Below are 19023 nucleotides of genomic sequence, written 5' to 3'. Positions count from 1 at the left end.
TGTCAGTACTTGACCTGTTCTCTAAATTAAAAAAGGACATAATGACCTTTGGCTAAAGGCAATTTGAATTTGATGTCTCTGGATTATTGAGCTTTTTTTCTCGCACTAAACCCAGTAAACCAAATGGTCGGTGACAGTCACAGTTTAGGAAAGGGTCCTGGTGAAAACACTAGTGGTTAGTGGGGATATGATGCCTCCACAGCCCCGTGCACAGCCTGTCTGTCTGCCTGCCTGTCTGTCTGTCTGCCTGTGTTTTTTGAGAAGAGACCCGCCCACCTTAATAAAGACTGGACCTTCTCTCTTCCAATCCAGACAAAAGGAGAGGACGACAGATCCGCGGCGGCGCGCACTGAGCTGAGCATCTGAGCACCTTGGAGATTCCGCTGCTTTTCATCCGACGCGCAAGAACGCACCGGCACGGCACACACACACACGCGTCCTCCCGGTCCACCTGAAGCGTCCACGCCGGTCGATTGTCCTGTTTGAAGGCAGAGGAAAGAGGCTCTGTGCACCGGTTCCATCGCAGCCAGAACACCGTGTTCTCATGATGTCATACCTGTGGATTCTGCTATTAGGGAGCCTGCTGGCTGGAAGCGCCAAGGCACAAGGTACTGCTTCATCTGCCAATGAATTCAGCCCAGCATTCAGCTGTTTGCCTTTGTTTGAATACACACACATCTATCTATCTATCCATCTATCTATCTATCTATCTATCTATCTATCTATCTATCTATCTATCTATCTATCTATCCATCTATCTATCTATCTATCTATCTATCCTATCTATCCATCTATCTATCTATATAAATATATATATATATATGTCTGTATATACACAGACAGATGAAAGACAGGTTTATATATATATATATATATATATATATATATATATATATATATATATATATATAAACCTGTCTTTCTTCTGTCTGTGATTTGGTCATCTTCATTCCACTGTCTCTTTCCCCCCCTTCATTCATATCCCTTAGTCTCACCTATCAGTTCTCCTTTCTACCAGCCTGCCTCATTACACATCCATATGTGTCTGACTGACTGTCTGCCCGTGTGTGTGTGTGTGTGTGTGTGTGTGTGTGTGTGTGAGTGTGAGTGTGAGTGAGTGCAATTGCCAGTGTCTTTTGCCAGGCTGTCTGCCTCCCTGTCGGCATGTCAATTCGATTCACCTTGAGCTGAAATCTGCTTGTTTTAATCCCGTTCTGACTGATTGAATATCAGCAGCTCTGGCCCCCTTTTTCCATACTGTGATTTTTTTTTTTGTATGCTTCTGCAGCTGAGACATCAGTGAAAAAGGTGTGTTGTGTAATGTGGCCGTCTTTTTTTTTTTTTTTTTTTTTTTACATTCGTTTTTGGCTAACAAGGGTGTGGTGGGCCCATTGTCCTTTATATAAGTATTTCCCTCCTGTTTTCTCTCCCTTGTCTCTCTTTCCCCCTTTTTTTTATATCTCTCATCTCCGTTTTCCTTCTGTATATTTTTATTCTTCATCAATCGCTCTTTTCTTCCTCTTCAGCTGGCCCATGGGCCCCTGCCCTTCCCTGCGGCACATGCAATGATTCCAGATTGTTCAAACGAGCAATAAAACTCAGAGGGAGAGAAAGGGAGCTTTGGGAAATACAAAACCACTGGGAAAGATGGATGGGAGAGTGGGGGAGATGTTAGAAGAAGATAAAAGATAAGATGTTGTGTCTGATGAGAGGGAAAACAGAGAGAAATACAAGGAAGGAAAGAGTGAGGGAGAAAGTCAGAGCAACAGTTAGCCTCATTGTCATTATGCAAACAAAAATTCAGTTGAACGTTGGTTAACTTGGAAAGGTTCAGTGGTAATCTCACTCTACCGGTTCACTTTTTATTAGCAGTTACATTTCCAAAGAGGAACCACCCTTACACACACACACTTTAATTTTCCCCCACACACACACACACACACACACACTTTCATTTTCCCACACACACACACTTTGTAACCCAACGGACCATGTTGTAAAGTGACGCAAGAAAATCACCATAGGGGTGTTGTAACTCGCTTGCATGCAAGTGGTTCATAGTTTCACAGAAAAAAAGATGGGTTGTTAGATCAGACACATGTGTGCACATCATGGACGGTGTTCAAGCTATAGAAGTTAAGGATAGGGAGTGTCTCGGTAACTAGATCCAGCTCCAGCTGTAGACAACACCCAAGCGACACAACTAGTTTCAGCGCCTTCCTCTCCCCCAGGCCCGTCAGCATCTGTGTGTGTGTGGGTGTGTGTGTAAGAGAGAGAGAGAGAGAGAGAGTGTGTGTTGGAGGGTGTGGGGTATGGTTTTTAATGTACAGAACATATGGGAGTATGGGAGTGTTTCATTAATGTGTGTATGACTCCGTTGTAGAGCAGATGTGCGTCTTAGAGGCAGATGAAAGCAAAGAGGGCTGTGTGATGTGTGCCAGGTGTGTATGTACAGTGTGTGTGTGTGTAGACATGTCTGTGTTTGCATCTTCAACTACCAGTACATAAAACACTCTTTGGGTGGATAAGTGAAAGGCACACACACACACACACACACACACATGCACACGCACGCACACACACAAGCACTCTCCCTCCCTCTGCTCCCATGGGGGCAGTTTCGAGGTGTGCGTGATTGGGGTAAACACAGCACTTTCTGTCCTACAAACACACAATAGAGCCATACCGGACAGAACAATGCACTGTGGAGGTGCCGTTGTATCACCTGACACACATGCACACAGAGTTAATGGTGTAGTGTTACTGTGAAGGGCTTGGTTATAGTAGTATGTACACACAATATTACTCAGTCAAGCATGCGCAGGTGATCTCACTGAGGCGGTCTCACACAATCTCACGACAGGAACCAACAGAGTCAGACAATTAACATAATGCAGACTGCATGTTACAAAAGCGCAGTGATTTAAAAGAAGATGTACTTCTTTGTGGTTTTGTAATAATAAAAGGTGAATATGAGTGAAATTAGAATATTTTTTTTAATTTTTATTAACAGGCAAGAATTGTTGATAACATGAGTAACCCTTTGGATATCAAGACAGTGGCGCCAGCATCACTTAAGCCCTCCAACTTCGAAAGCGGGTGTAACATGATGTGTAACACTTTAAGTGCAGTCTTTACACTGTATTGGCTTTTAGTTGCTCAGCAACATGCTGAAAGTGCTTACATTTACCATGTCATTTCATTTTAGTCACCATTGGTGGACCCTGTTTTTACCTGTTGTCAGGGACAATTTTTGCGAAAGCTGATGCCGCCCGCATTAGTTGAGTCTCCCACGTGATATCAAAGTCATGCTTGCCTGAACTTATGGAACAGGAGAACGGAAAGGAGCGTGCATTATAAGGGTGTTTTCAATGTTTCAGCAAAGTAAAAAAATGACCAATCACAGAAACATTTTCCTGTGATAGATTAAAGCTACACTTGACATTTTCAGTATTCAATAGGGGGAGAACGTCATGCTTATCTTTTAAACATGTTGAATAACACAAATACTGGTAACAGGGGGTAACAACTAGCTTGGCTTTATCCAAAGTTAACAAAACACCACCCAACACACCTCTAAAGATCTCATTTGTTAAATTCATACCAGAAAAACACAACAATTTCTGGTCTTACAGGGGCTTATGTGCCGGACTACTGTATTTGCAGGCGTGGTCCAGGAACTCACAGTGACAATAGGAAGTCACTGTGCCCGGCCAAGATATAGTCTGGCATCTAACGATTAGTGAGTGTTAGAGTTTAAATTTGGTCAAAGCAATGCTATTGGTTTATTCCTGTTTTCAGTCTTTATGCTAAGCTAAGATAAACTAAACTTGAGCTTTATATTTACCGTACTCTCAGCAAGAAAGCGAAAAAGCTCATTACACAAAATGTTTGAACCATTAATGTAATGACTTATAATTTTTTCGGCTTGGCTGTACGTATGTCCATTCAAAGGTCCAATCTCAAACAGATTGGACCTTTGAATATAAAATGTAACCTTTCGGACCCTTTCAGAGAGGTTAAAGTTAAACTATGTTTAATATAGAACATGTGGCAGATGTTGTATTGGATTAGATGTACAATAGTACTTGATAAAGTGGCCATGGGGTGTATCTATCAATCTATCCAGCCTCTTGACTAGTTTCCTAAAAGAACACAGTGTAACTGACAGTTTGGTGTTTTCCCACATTTGTAAACTGGTTTGACTTAAGAGTCTTCCTCTGGGGACCTTTTTGCATTTTAACTCTGCACACAATCATACGATAGCGTGCAGCTATGTCAGAGACGTACATATGACTCATCAGCCTCCAGGGAAAGCAGTGGCAGAGAGACAAAGAGAGTTAAGTTAAGAGTTGAGAGAGGAAAGGGGGGAGACAGTCTTAAAGATAAAAAGAAATGAAGGGAGGGAGATTTGGATGTGCAATGATTTGTTTCACCGCTGCACTAACACAAAACAGGACACTGCTTCGTGTGTGAAAGTGTCAGAGTGAATGTTAACTTGTATTTATGTGTGTGCGTGTGAACATGTGGTTGTTTGTATGTTTCGACTAAAAGGGGAGGAGAAGGTGTTTTATGAGTTTGTAGGCACGCTTGTGTGTGTGTTTGTGTGTGATGGGGGGGGGGGTTGTATGGGCGCATTTTTGTAGCGAAGGTAGTTAAAGGAGGAAGTGGCAAACTGATAGATGGGAACAGAATGTTCTATGGAGTGGCAACAGAAAGAGAGAGAGAGAGTTTGAATGGGGGGCTCTCTCTCTCTCTCTCTCACCCTACATGTTACATGAGAGCCACACACCTCACACACGAACGTGCATGTTGGAACAATGCCATGAAAAAAATGTTCCCAATCATCTCCACAGTTACCGTGAGACAAAGCATAATGTAAACAGACATACTGACAATCAACAGAGTTCCTGGTCCGACAAATTAAGGATTAAATGTTAGCAGAAAGTAAACATGCACTGTTGCACTGTTTGTGGTGTTGTCACATTTCTTACGTCTTATCATAAGCGCACAACACTGGCGAGACACGTCAACTGCCATCTAAACTTAGTTCAACAAGTGGAATGTCATGCCAGGGTACATCTTAAATTGAGACTGTGATTTCCAAGGTAGTTGGGAAGATAATGACCCACACACGCCACACTTGCATGTACATGTACATGTACTCACACATGCAGTGCTGTTTGTTGAGCTGGGACTGTTGATGGAACTGATTATTGTTTATCTTTGATGCCAAACTCGCACAGTGACATTCATCGGACAAACAGGGATTGAGGGAAACAAAGAGTGCTTGTTTTTATTGCGGTCAGTAACCGTACATCTGTGTGCGTCTCACATTCATGTATCTGTGTATGAGTGTGTGTGTGGTGTGTGCTTAGTCAGGCTTCGTTTTTCACTTACTCGAGTGTATGGACTTTTGTTTGTGTGTGTGTGAAGGCAGCCAAGTCGTCAGCAGCACTGCCCGCCCCCAGAGAATTTACTGTGTGATGGAAATACTTCAGATGAGTTGATGCCGCTCTGCCCTAAGGTTTCACTGACTTCGATAGAATCTCACTTGGCGAACACAGTTATCATTCATTGGAAACTCACTTGGCAATGAGCAACTGATAAAAAATGGAAGAATTATTTTGCTGCCAGCATATTATGGAAGAAACTTGTGATGCTGAGCAGTAAAACCCTGATGTGTCGTATTACTTTTATGATGTGTTATGAAATTTTCAATTTCTAGTTTTTCTCATAGTGTTTCCCTTCCTGTTAATTTCTTTTGCCCATTTTCATCCATTCTTATTCACCGGTACCAGCATTTCCAGTTGGTTATACCAACGATATAATTGTTGGTACCTGTATTTGGAAGAAGGTACCGCCCTGATGAACCAGCATCACGGTGCTGCTGAAGTCAGCAGAGCAAGGAGTGCAAGTCAGAGCGCACTTTTGCTGTTTCAGCTACTCACATGTGACTGGGGAATGTCACAGCACCGAGTCAAACACACACCAACGCCATGCTCATCCCACGCACAGAGTGACAAAGACATGTGCTCTGTATTTTCTCATTAGTACAGAGTTGCAAATGCTTGTCCTGAGGTCGAGGCTCGTATGAAGTTGTGGCAGGTGAGACGTGATCAGTGCGTCTGTCATCTAGTTGTGGCCTGGAGCATTCACATCAGGGACCAATCAGAGCAGGGTGTGGCTCTGTGTGTGTGTGTGTCGGTGGTGATAGTCGTGTTAGAGAATGTGATGAATCCACAACATCTTAACGTTATAAAAGAGAACAGATGGATTAAAGGCATGCTGTTTTTAATTAGCAATGGATGCACTAATCACTACCAGTCTTATGTTCTATTTTTTCTATTTTAGGTTTTGTTTATAAGCAGTAGAAGGCACAAAATAATAGTCAATACAGTGAATTTTAGGGAGGTTGTGTTTTCAAGTTGCAAGCTTTAAAAGGAAGAAGAAACTCCCTTTGAAGCATTGAGAAGGATTCTGGGTTGCCATGTCTGACACTTTTCTTCCTTTCAAAAAAGAAAATTATAGTTGCTCTGGCTTCTATCTGTTGTTAATATGTTTTGTTGAAGCACCAGGGTTTCAGAACAGCCCTTTCATTTTCCCACAGTTAGAAATTGATACGTCTCAGAAGTTGGGACTTCACTGGATGTGTGTTTTTTATCATTATTCTATCACTTTCTTTCTTTCTATGTAGATGACATAGACATAGTCCCAACTGAAGTGGTAGAAGCTCCCGAGACCCCGGTCCCTGAAGCAGACGCAGCTACAGAGGTCAATGGAGTAGCCGCCGCTGAAGAGGACACTGACCAAACATTCAAGGTGAAGAATGAAAATGCTTTTGTTAATTGTTTTTTGATTCATTCATTTTTTGAAATCAGTCAATCAGTCCAAACTTCTCCTTCGTCTTTTATCTCAGAGGAGGTCTCCTGGTAAATCACGAATCTTAAAGCAACCACTTTTGGTTCCATCCTGGTACTGACTTTAATTTAGAATGTGAAAGTGTCCTTGAGATAGACACTAGACCCCAAGTGACACCTAAAAAAGGGAAATAAGTGCAGGTCCGATAATGTCTAGGTGAATTATGTAAAGGAAAAGATTTTTAGGCAGATATTTGATAAGCTGAGATGTATCAAATGGCTGAAAAACATCTCATGTTAGCTATTGGTTGGGTATTGAAGGTCTTATGGAGCATTATGTTAATGGCATGAAATGAAACAGAAGCTCTGTGTCTTTGCCCTTTTCAGACTGACTTTTGTGTTTTGTACTTCAGTAAAGCTCAAGTCTGCAAACCACTTGTGCTTGGTCCAAGAAAGCGATGTTGAAACGCTAACAAATAAGCTGAAGTGATCTTAAAAGCCCCCAACCAGAGACTCGTTGTCTGGATCATTATGTGAACATCATTTCTAGAGATTTATATCTTGTGCTTAATATAGGAAATACCACCAACATCGAGTGAGCCTCAAGATGATGAGCCTGAGCCTGAGCCTGAGTCTCAGCCTGAGCCTCAGCCTGAGTCTCAGCCTGAGCCTGAGTCTCAGCCTGAGCCTGAAGCCGAAGCAGAGACTCCTGCGCTTGAAGAGGCACCACCTGTGACTCCTGCTGCAGCCGACACAGAGGCGGGAGCGGAGGTCGCTGGAACAACACAAGGTAATCAACAGCCATTCAAATATGCAAGTATGCACACTGAAAAATGAAATACAGTGAAATTCTAAGGCACAGTTGGTGTTTCAAAATACTTTTCCAACCAGTCAGGTTTTGCTTGCAACATGCATTAAACAGTGCAGTAAAACAAACCATCCAAACACACACTTGGATGATAAAAACACATCCTCCACTCTGCTTCTCTCTCTTGAAGGGCCTGCAGCTGATCCTGAGGTCATAGATCCAAAGGTGGAGGAACCAACTGATCTCGGAGAGGAAGAAGCTACATCAAGCATTGATGTAACAACTGCTCTGGAGGAGGTCAGTATCAGAGCTAGAAAGTGTTAAACAACATCTTATTCAAACCTACTCTGACAAATATATACAGCACAGATATTATTCAGGAACTGCCATGCTAATGAGAAGTTGATGTGACCTTTCTACATGTTAATATTTGATATGTTCATATATAACAGAGTGCTGAGGCCACATCAGTAGCAGGTCCAGCTGTAGCAGATAATGAGGAAACAGCTATTGTTCCAACAAAACCAGCTGTTGATGAACCGAAAGTGGAGGTCCTTGTCCCAACAAGTAAGAATATAGATGTTTTGACACATAGCTTGCACTCTCATCATATGGAAAAGAGGCCTTTGTCACTGATATACTTTAATTCATGAAAGCAAGATTAGATGTATTATATATAATATTAAAAGTACACAAATATAAAGACGAGTTGTAGTGAAATAAGAAATGTATTCTGTAGAAAAGCTCACCTTTTGAGCATGTGTGTCCTTTACATTGGGAGGCTGTGAGACTTCCTGTTCTGCCACTTGGTTCTGCTACATTCTATATAATTAACATGTCATGTTGTGTCATGGTAACAAAGGACTTTTTAAGTCAAAGCTAAAGTGTGTATTCAAAATGTATGAGCGTTTTCTGTGTGGATTTCAGATGTTTGAATGATCCTGTTCTTTGTCTTTGCCAACAGTTAAGGTGGAGGCTATTCCTGAGTTGGAAGACGGTAAATACAAATGTTTTCTTCATTTCATTTTCATGTTATGCTCTTTATTTGAAATGGGAAAATGCACAAAGAACGTTGACCTTATGTAAAACAAGGAGAGATGTAATGTACCAGGTTTTTAACAAAATTATCCCCCATTAGTCCCTGGGCAGGTAGGTAGAATAATAAAATTAATTCTCCTCTTTCATTTGAACAATTTCCAAAGCCACATTATATAAACCTCAACCTTTCTGGAGCCAAAACTCACCGCTAACCAAGTTACTAAAGCACACCACAAATCATTTCTTATGACTAAGAAGCCCATTTCATCATACAAAAGCACCTCAGGAGAACACAATTAAAACCCATTTATTTCAGTAACCACAGTAACAATGAATCCACAAAGAGGCTGAAATGTTGAATTGATGCTTGGGACGGATTGGACATGTTAAAGTCATACAAGGCATCATTTTAAAAACATTAAATGAGTGGATAATAGGTTGAAAATCACTGAGCAGCATTAGTAGTCATGTTTGAAGAGATAATTTTTGAAGCTCTGCTCATTATGGATTATGTTTGAGCTGAACTGACTGAATACTTCTGTTGATTATCTCCTTCAAACTCTGAACCTACTGCAATATGTTAAAACACATTAGTTCTCCACACTGTCACCGTTTGGCTCCAGGAACACTCGTGAGATTATGGTTGTTATGGTAATCTTGTGTTACTAAGCATTTAAAAACAAGTCCGGCTTTCATGAGAAATCGTGTATCATTTGCTGCAACTCCCCATTTTCAGAACAAATGAATGGAAAACAGATGTGCTTTTCTACTAAAAGTTCTAAATCACTTAAGAAGGTTATGAGGTGGGATTTTGGCCCTCACAATTTTACCTCCTAAATTAACAGTGGTATGTTTTGAGTAAGGAAACCTCTTAGTGTCCCCCTATATTATTCCTCTTTGCATATAATGGTATTCTCTTTTCCATTCCATCTCCGCTCATTTCACCATTGGTAGTTGTCCATACCTGCTTTATAGCAGAACATCCTCCCTTCCGTCACGCAGAGATAATCATTTTATATTAGGCCGGCCATTAACTCCTCTCTTAGTCTTGCTAACAGCTAAGAAAGTGGTTTGACGTGGAGCGTTGCTATGGAATGGAGTCTTCCATGTAACAACTGGCCGGGGAACATTCTTGCACAGTGTTGACGAGAGGAAAAGAGCTGAGAAATGGAAAGGAGGATAGAGGCAGGACAGGAGAGAAAAGAGAAGAGAACAAGGTCGGGAGATGTGGCAAAGGCAAAGTGAGGTGTGAAAACAAAAGGAAAGAGAAAAAAGGGAGACGCAAGGGGACAGAGTAGAAAGGAGAAGGTGGTGAGATTAATGGAAAGGCCAGAGAAGTATAAAAGAAGAAAGGAGGCTCAGTAGATAAGATCGGAGTAAAACTTGGCTCAAATTATGGTTTCATTACTCAACAATTAATGGGTCTCAAATGGTTCTTTACAATGAGAGCACAATTCTGACTCACTTTGATTTAATGGGAGGACATATTTGAGGTCACTGGATCATTATGCCCCTGAGGCTCTATTTTAAAATACTTCACCAATCCTACCTTGCCCTGCTCAGCCTAAAAACTGTTGTGTACACCGAGTCCCCCATGGTGTATAAGTCACTTGGGTTTTCCCCCATTGAATATAGAGTCAGGGTATGGTATTGTTCGTGACAGATATTATCCTTTAATCTAAGTCAACACTAATTCATAAAATCACCGTCACACCCTTGGAGCAGGTAGTGTTACAGAGTCCTTATCGAGGACACCTCTGCAGGGTATTCTCTATAGGAGCCAGTAGGGACGGAAGTGGACATTGGTGGCTGATATTATCATTAAATAGTTCAACTTGCACGGGTGTAGTATAGAGTGTTAAAGAGATGAAGTGTTTTTTGGTGAACATCTGGAAGAGATCCCTCATGGGCGGGACAGGGAAAGGTGAATTTCCCTACAGGGATTGATATTGCATTTCTGTCACCAATAATATCAAATTATTTTTCATTTGTAGGGTTTGACTTGGAGGATGCGCTGACAGAAGATACAGCAAAGGACAGCCCGGGACAGAGGCGCAGCCTAAGTAAATGATATAACCATACTGTTGATATTATCATTGTAAAAGAATAACCGAAAAGTATGTAGGGATGCACACACGAACCCGTTGGGTGCACAGTTAGCAACACAAACAGGCACTGGTGAAGAGAAGGTTCAGGTTTGATGGGATTGTACTGTCTTTTATAGTTTCTGGGATGCCTTTTTTATCACTCAGTTTGAAACTATGTGGAACAGTGAGATTAACCCTGCAGTGGCTGGATGTTTTACCTTTTCCAAATGACGTGTTTAATAGTTTGAGCTAGTTAGCCTAAACTTCCTGTTTACGAGAACATGTGTACAGGAAGTGGATGAGACATTTGATAATGTACTTCCTTTGTAAATGCTGAAATTAGTGAATTAATAAATATGGATTTTTCAACAACATGACTTAGTTAGACTAGTCATGACTCTTTGCAGAGGATTATAGTTGTACCTTATTTACCCCATTGGAGCAGAGCAGCTGATTGAGCCCGTAGATATTTGTGTCTTGAGCTAAAATAGATTCATCTCTCCATTCAGCATTTTCTAACTTACACGTTTTTGTCACAAAAAAAAGAATGCGCCTCATCATAGTGCTTTTAAACATTCTTCTCTTGGATCTATAAACTGAGAGAATGCTGCATCGTCTGTTCCTATGAAATGAAAACAAATTGACTCGTTTTACCCCCTGGGTCAAAAAAGTTGAATCACCAGCCGCTGATCGTTTGCAGCGTTCATCCTTTATTCCCCACCTGAAAGCGGATTCATCTATGTCGGTATAATCATTATAATCTTGTGAAATGCTCTCTTCTTTAGTGCTCTGTTATTAGCGGCTTTGTCAAGTTGAAGCAGGTTGAGGGCAGCCATGATGTCACAGGCCTTTACAGACAGACAGACAGTGCAGAAGGAGATTACAGGATTGTTTTGCATATGGAATAGATCTGAGTGAAAGACATAGAGGGCATGTGTCTCAGTCAGATATTCTATCTCTCTGATATAATAAACCCATATCAATGAGTGTACAGAAGGGACTTTTCATGCAGTTATATATATATGTGTGTGTGTGTGTGTGTGTGTGTGTGTGTGTGTGTGTGTGTGTGTGTGTGTGTGTGTGTGTGTGTGTGTGTGTGTGTGTGTGTGTGTGTGTGTGTGTGTGTGTGTGTGTCCAGACCAGTTAGGACAGACATTCTAGAACTCTTAATGCCTCCGAGGTATAAACTACTACAAAGAAAATAATCCTGCTTCCTCACCCTTCTTTTCTGTGCTTTATAATGCGGCATTATCACATTTAAACTTGAAATGATAATTTATTTTCTCCATCCTCCTTTAATAACTTGTCTCTCCTCCTTTCTCCTTTTAGCACCTGTTGCTGGCGCCAGTGCAGAGGGTAAGACTTTTTTTGTTCCTGGTCAATATATGTATATTAACAAACAAATAATCAAATCACACCATCTTCTGTCCAAATCGCACAAATCCCAGACATATACATAGCTTTGCAGCCACAGCATCAGCAGCCTTAGGGCTTACATGTAGGTAGTTCTGGAAACTGGTGAAACATACGACTGGCAGGACTCTGAATAAACAGGAAACAAGACTATGCTGAAAATGTCTCTTCCAAATTGCATTACAAGTGTAGTCACGCTACACCTGTTGGAAATGCTTCTGCTCAAGCTAACTTCTGTTCCTAGTTGGACCATGTTGCATGACAGAAACATGTATGGTTGTTCCTGTTTAAATAAACCGTTGCTCGTGTCACATTACATTTTTAATGTCATGTCATGTTGCTAACTCTACATTTGTTCTCTGTTCTAAACAGCAGACAAACCTGAAGCCCAAGGTGAGATATCTCTCTTCACTTTTCTCTTTTATTTTGACTACATTAACCACACACCCATGCACTGCTCCTGCTCAATACCTGCAGTGTTCCCCTATTGTCTTCTGTAATGCAAAAAAGCCCTGAGCAGGTGTTCTTGCTGCAGCTGTAGCATGACATAATCCAAAAACAAATTAAACTTGATTCATTGAACTCTTCAGTGAACTTCAGTGAGTATCTTTGTTAATAAAATGAATGACAAGTCCAGGCAAAGGAGGCAAATTGAGTGTTGTAACTTCAAATTGCAAAATTGAACCAAGTGACTGAAATGTGTGATGGTATTTTCATTAAAGCTTAGGAAAGGCTAGTAGGATATGGATTAATTAGTTTTATGATAGTCAAAATACCTCTGACCTCAGCCTTGTAGCATACAGTAATATGATAGGGGATGTGGCTGCTGCTTATGGTTCCCATAAAGTTGTGTTTCCATGCTGCATCTTGTCCGTCAGTTTATCACTGTACGTGTGTGTGTTCATGCAGTCTTTTTACACCAGAAAAACTGCCGTGTCTGTGGTGCTTGTTTTGCATTTGTGCACATGCATGTTCATACATGTCCGTGTCTACACACCTTTACTTCCGTGATGACTCACTGCCTTCTACCTTTTTATTTCAGCTAATTACACTGACTCATTCCTTTTTCTTTCATTTACCTTGAGTCACACGACTTCTCTGACTCATTCCAGGTCCATTTTTGTTGTACCCTTTTAAATTGAAGTTTATCACTGCATAACCTGTATTTTTTTCTTGTGAACTTGAGTTGCTGATCACGCCCTAACATCCGTTATCCACTCCTTCTTTCCCCACTTCTTCTTTCGCCACTTCAGCATATCCTGCCGTTATTTCTTGTTTTGACTGAAATTACTTCAGGGACAATAAAGAGCTAGTATTTAGAAGCAATGAGGCCAAACAACGACAATGGATGATGTTACAGTAAAGAATCCCTTCTGTCTGATTTTTGCCTCATATTCTTACTTCAGAATTGCAAAAAAAAAAAGTTTTTACATCAGATTTACATTTAGGCAACAAATTTTGCACTGATTTATGATCTGGTCTGTAATCTTCACTTCTACCTTCATCATTTATATTTAATTCATAAAGCTTTAACAGCATAATATAGATATTAAATATTCGTCTAATTGTGCCTCATATGGCACATGGGAGTACCTTCATCAAATCTGGAATACTATACAAAGTACATGTAGTGTAACATAACGTAGACGCCTGCCATTAGGTGTGTCAAGTCTTTACTACATCAGAAAGAGGAAATACCTAGTTTATATACAGTATATAGGTTATTAAATCAGTTTACTCTTAAATCAATTATCAATTACAATAGCAACTAATTACTTAATGTATGAACTGAGTAATTTAGTGATATTTGCACTCGTATCAACCTTGCATCATAATACAATTACCTCAATTATTTTTACTTAAATAAAAAAATTAAGGCTGAGCTTTTACTTGCAGTGGTGTATTTCTTTTTGTGTTTTTTTTCTTTAACTTGATTTATAAATGGAAAATATCAGTTATTATGGCACTGAAGGTTTTAGCTGTGCATATGATCATTTGCCTTTAACAGACTATGACACAGCAGGAAAACTATTCAGAACGGTGTTGTCATAGTAACTGGGTTACAGGTGCAGACAGACGCTGTCACAGTGAATGCTTTTAGGGGTCTAGATGGTTGGGTAGGCGAGTGAAATGAGATCAGAAAATGCAGCGACAGGATGAAGCATCTCATTCAGACACACACATTATGTCATGTTATTCATCATTTCACTGCAAAATGGCACTCAGGGTTGATACTGAGCTTTACGTTTCTCTTTAAGTAGCGATTCCACTGAGAAATATTCAACACAGTGTCGTCACATTTGCATCACAAAACATGCTGGAATGACTTTGACGAAGTTGACTTACGCAGCTCTGACACACAGGTTTCCATTGTAATTTTTATTTGTTTATTTCCAACGTACAGCGGCCAGCTCCGGCTCTTTAGCAGCCATCCTGAGTGCAATTGCTGTGACTGTAGTGGGAGCAGTCGTCGGATACATCACCTACCAGAAGAAGAAACTGTGCTTCAAAAATAGTCAAGGTAATTATCTTGCCAACTAATTAACTAACTGAAAAAACAAATAACAGGATACTTTGGTGCTGAACACAAGGCTTGATGTTTGTTTTATCACAGCACCTTTAGACTCTTGTTTCTTAAACAAGGGCCTGCAAGTCTGGATTTGCTGTTTTCTATTGCTGGATATGGTTGACTCGGACCATAGCAAAATCTCAGCCTTTAATCAAACTGCCAGCATATTTAGCAACACTTTGCTTTAGCCAGGCTTGAGGGCGAAATGGGTGGGGTGTGTGAGATTTGGTCTGAATATCATATTTTCTAGAGATCAGCAGTATTTCTTTGTCTTAGTAGCCAAAGCATTATCCCATATAGAGTGTTTTCACCACAGTCAACTCACACACATCCTGCATACCAATACTACCGATTCAACAAAATTTAATTTACAGTCAACATGAGCAATAGGCCATTCAGCTTAAGCAATGTAAGGCAAAAGTCAAATATTGGTAGATATATATTAGTAAGAGGATTAGTCTGTGACTATTAATAGCAGGTATTTATCACATGTTTTGAATATGGATAATGATACTTTTTTATATATGTTCAGGGTTCATGAGTATGAATTATACTCCCTCGGTGGTAGAGAGTAAGGATTGTAAATAGCAGTGTAATTAGCAGGTACAGCTAAAGCTGCTCCATTGACAATAAATGGGCAGGCTCGACTGCACAGAAATTAGTTGTTTTTAGCTTTTACACCAGACACCAACATATTGTCAAGGTGTGATATTAAGCAATTAGAGCCGAGAAATATTAACATCCTCAGAAAATCCCCCACCGTCAAACTTAATTCGTTGTCACTTAACTAAAGTGCTTGTGAAATTCAAACGGCCATGTGATAATTTGTCTGCTTCAATTTGTCTGCCTGTGTTTATGCGTCTATCTGACTTTGACGATTTCTGTGATTAGAAGCCGATCCAGAAGCAGCACGCAAAGCTGAAGCAGGAGAGGGTCAGTCAGATCCCCAGGGTAGGACACAGAAAAACACACACATAAACACACACAAGATGCATTTATTACAAACACACAGATCAAACACATGTTATAATATTTTGACCTTTTTTTCCTTTTTGCAGTCCTTAGCAACCTGCTAAACTCCTCCTAGACCAGCATGATCACATGACTGACTGGACCAACTTCTGGCAAGCCAAGTGGCAAATCTCACTCTTAAACTCTATCTTATTCTGGAGAGCTAAATTACTGTGAGGCCCCAGAGTAGGGCTCTGTGCGTGTCTCCGTCTGTTTGTGTGTGTGTTTGTGTGCGTGTGTGTGTGTGTGTGTATGTATGTGTGAGCGTGTGTTTGTTGGTCTTGTGTGAGCCCATGCGTCTGTATGTGTGAGTGTGCACAAGGGTGGGGAGTAAATATATGTGAACATTGAGGGTTTTATGATTGTTACAACATAGGAATTTATTAAAATGATTGGACAAACTTTCTACTTGAGTGGACATTAAATAAATGAAATCTTAAATTAACCATGAAATGGCTAAATTAAGAAACTACCTTTTTTATTTAATTTGTATGGCTTACAATCTAGTTATAGTAATTCAGTGTGAATATAAACCAGTGACAGTTATCGGTGTTGTAGATTAACTTTGTACTGAATTCTAAAAAGAGGATTTTCTTTTCTAAATCCTGTCAGTGTTTGAGTGTCACATATGATTTTTAAAGTCCACTGGCAACAGACACTTAATTAAAACTTTTTTTTTTTTTGTAATAGTCTGCAAGACAAATTCAGGATAGATGGATAACAGGGGGCTTCAATAACTACCAGTGTATTTCCTGGATTCTAGTGAGGAGAAATATTATAGGATAGAGTCTGGGGATGCAACATGGTCCAATGTGTATTCCTTGGGCCAGTGATGTCACTGTATGTGTGTGTGGGCGTGTTTGTGTGTGTGTCTATTTGTTTGGTTGGTGAAGGGGCTTTTTAGTTTTAAATCCTGTTGGGTGACTACCACTTCCCCTCAGTCGGTTCAATAAATTAGAGTAAAAGAGTAAAATTTCCAATTAATCAAAAGAAAAAATTCCAATCAAACAAACTCAGTTCATTCATTACAACTTGATTAATTAATGAATTACATTTACATTTATATGACAATGTTTTATGAACATTTAAAAAGTGAAGTGGAGTCTCGTCCAACCCTGTTTCTGTCAATGGATGAATCTTCACCTGACATGGACAAATTCAACAGAGGTCATGTGGTAATGTATTAGACATTGTTCTGATGTAGTTCGTGGCAGTCTAGTTGTGATGCAGTAATTTATCCTCTATAGTGCCTTTCACTGACACAGCCTGGCTTGACCAATCTACTGACACACAGGGAAGAGAGCTGACACAATACAAGTGAAACAGGCAAAATAGTAGTTGAATGTAAAAAACTATACCAGACAATTAAGGAATGTACGATCTTAATTCATTCAGAATCATTATGGTGGTTGAAAAGCCTCACCTTGGACTGTTTACGTATGTGAAACAGCTGCTGTGTATCTGTTCATAGTGGGCTGTTTGCTGTTTTACTTGCAGTACTTTTTTTAACCAATATTGCATACAAACTCTCTTAACAGCCTCACATTTCAGCCATAAAAGTATCCTCTCTGAGTGTCTCTTAATTTGAGCAAGCCAGTTGCTGTCACAGTGTTTTTTTTTATCATAATTCATATATCCACCTTACAGAAACCATTCACCTGTGATTTTTATATGAATTTTACATTTAGCTGTGGTTGTTTATTTTTTAAATGCCCCAGAAACAGCGCTAGTGTAAAAAAAAAACGTTGAACAATTCCTACCTTTTTTTTTGCAGCTGTAGCACAAAAAATATAAACTTCTGAATGTCTTTTTGTTGCCTTGCAGTTTTTTGTACTTGCTCTGTTCCCTTTACATTTTGAAATAGGGTTATGGAGGTTTCATAGTGCTGCAGTTCATGTAAAGCGTGTTACTTGTAAAGCACCATATAGCTGCAATACAGGACAGAGACTGTTGCTAACAGCCTAGCCTCAAGTTGAGAGTTATTAATAGCCTGTGATGTCACATATCGATTAATCCTACTGTGTAAACTGTGGGCTGGACACCGGCTCAAAGCTGTGTATGAAATACCTTTTTATTCTGTGATCTGTGATACATTGGAACTAAGTGGATAGTGTGTCTGAAATCTCTTACTGCATCTGCTACACTGGCATGGAGTGATTATGCACAAAATACCCTCTAAATGACAGTAAAAGCTTGCAGATGTAGCCACGATGCCTGCAAAACGAAACATCCTCCTTTTAATGCAGTTCTTTTGTGCACTCCAATAAGTGTAATAGGAATCAACAAAAGCACCCCGCTGCATTACGCATTCAGAAACCAAAAAAGGGGACCAAAGCAACAATAAATCCCTTAAAATGGCAGAAGGAATGCTTGTGTTTTGAGCATTATGGTCCAGTCCACATTTAATCCCAAACTGTCACATTCCTTGTAAACACAAACTACCGGTGCATAGCATCCTAACCAGAATGTAAAACCAAGGAAGTCGCAGACTTATTGGGTCCTTAAGTGTACTTCCCAAAAAATGCTAAGACATCAATTGTGGCGCTGACCAGTCCTGCCTTAAAGCGCCTTTTGAATATTCCAGAGAGGGAAAACAAGAACAATGTCATCATCAGAAAGTATATGATAAACAAGCAGAGATGTTTTACAGGTGATTTTAATAACAATATCTATAGGAGAAGCGCTTTCCTATCCTGTATATGTCTTGATTTATTAAACATATTAGACAATTCATTTTTGATTTAGACAAGTGACTCTTCTTTTTTATTTAAATATGCTGTGTTTCAATTTTGTTTAGGAACTGTCTTCTTTGTTTTGTCATATGGCACTTGTGTTGATCTTCTGGAATTGTGTAAATAATGTTTTAGGATTCGATTAAACCGTTTTCGTGGGAGTTTGTGTTTTACTTGCCTGCCAGATATCTTTGTCCGGTGTGTGTGTGTGTGTGTGACACTGCAGGTCAAATTAACTGTCTATGCATCAATGATCATAAAGAATAATATTGAAATATTAGTATTTTACACTGTTTAAAACACATATATCAATTTAGTTTTTTTTCCCATTGATCAAACAGCATAAAGTAAAGTTTATAAAGCTGTGTGTGGACCTGTCACTCTGTATTTCTGACTTTATTTAGTGCCTGCAAGCTGTTTGGAAAGTTAGGCACAGGGAGAACCACACATGAGGTGAAATGTTCGATATGTCAGGTATTTATAAAATGTCAACTCATATACACAG

At 39.9% G+C, this 19023-nt stretch overlaps 1 protein-coding gene across 1 annotated transcript; it reads left to right on the top strand.

Moving 5' to 3' along the window:
- Positions 1 to 329: 329 nt before the first annotated feature.
- On the top strand, positions 330 to 18668 carry si:ch211-39i22.1 (translation initiation factor IF-2). Its single transcript, XM_054615798.1, has 12 exons — positions 330 to 608; positions 6698 to 6822; positions 7437 to 7650; positions 7859 to 7965; positions 8121 to 8235; positions 8633 to 8665; positions 10701 to 10769; positions 12123 to 12149; positions 12579 to 12599; positions 14611 to 14727; positions 15667 to 15726; positions 15834 to 18668. Exons 1-12 carry the CDS (start codon positions 545 to 547, stop codon positions 15860 to 15862), a joined length of 981 nt encoding a protein of 326 aa, XP_054471773.1. The 5' UTR covers positions 330 to 544; the 3' UTR covers positions 15863 to 18668.
- The last annotated feature ends 355 nt before the right edge of the window (positions 18669 to 19023 follow it).

Source organism: Anoplopoma fimbria, chromosome 16 (genome assembly GCF_027596085.1).
Source record: "Anoplopoma fimbria isolate UVic2021 breed Golden Eagle Sablefish chromosome 16, Afim_UVic_2022, whole genome shotgun sequence".
Taxonomy (NCBI): Eukaryota; Metazoa; Chordata; class Actinopteri; order Perciformes; family Anoplopomatidae; genus Anoplopoma; species Anoplopoma fimbria.
This window is presented reverse-complemented; position numbering and strand designations above follow the sequence as displayed.

Excerpts from the sequence above, each read along its gene's own strand:
- si:ch211-39i22.1 (XM_054615798.1), top strand. The coding sequence starts at position 545 with ATGATGTCATACCTGTGGATTCTGCTATTAGGGAGCCTGCTGGCTGGA. Across the intron at positions 8,666-10,700 it reads TATTCCTGAGTTGGAAGACG|GGTTTGACTTGGAGGATGCG; the intron begins GTAAATACAAAT and ends TTTCATTTGTAG. Across the intron at positions 15,727-15,833 it reads GGGTCAGTCAGATCCCCAGG|TCCTTAGCAACCTGCTAAAC; the intron begins GTAGGACACAGA and ends TCCTTTTTGCAG.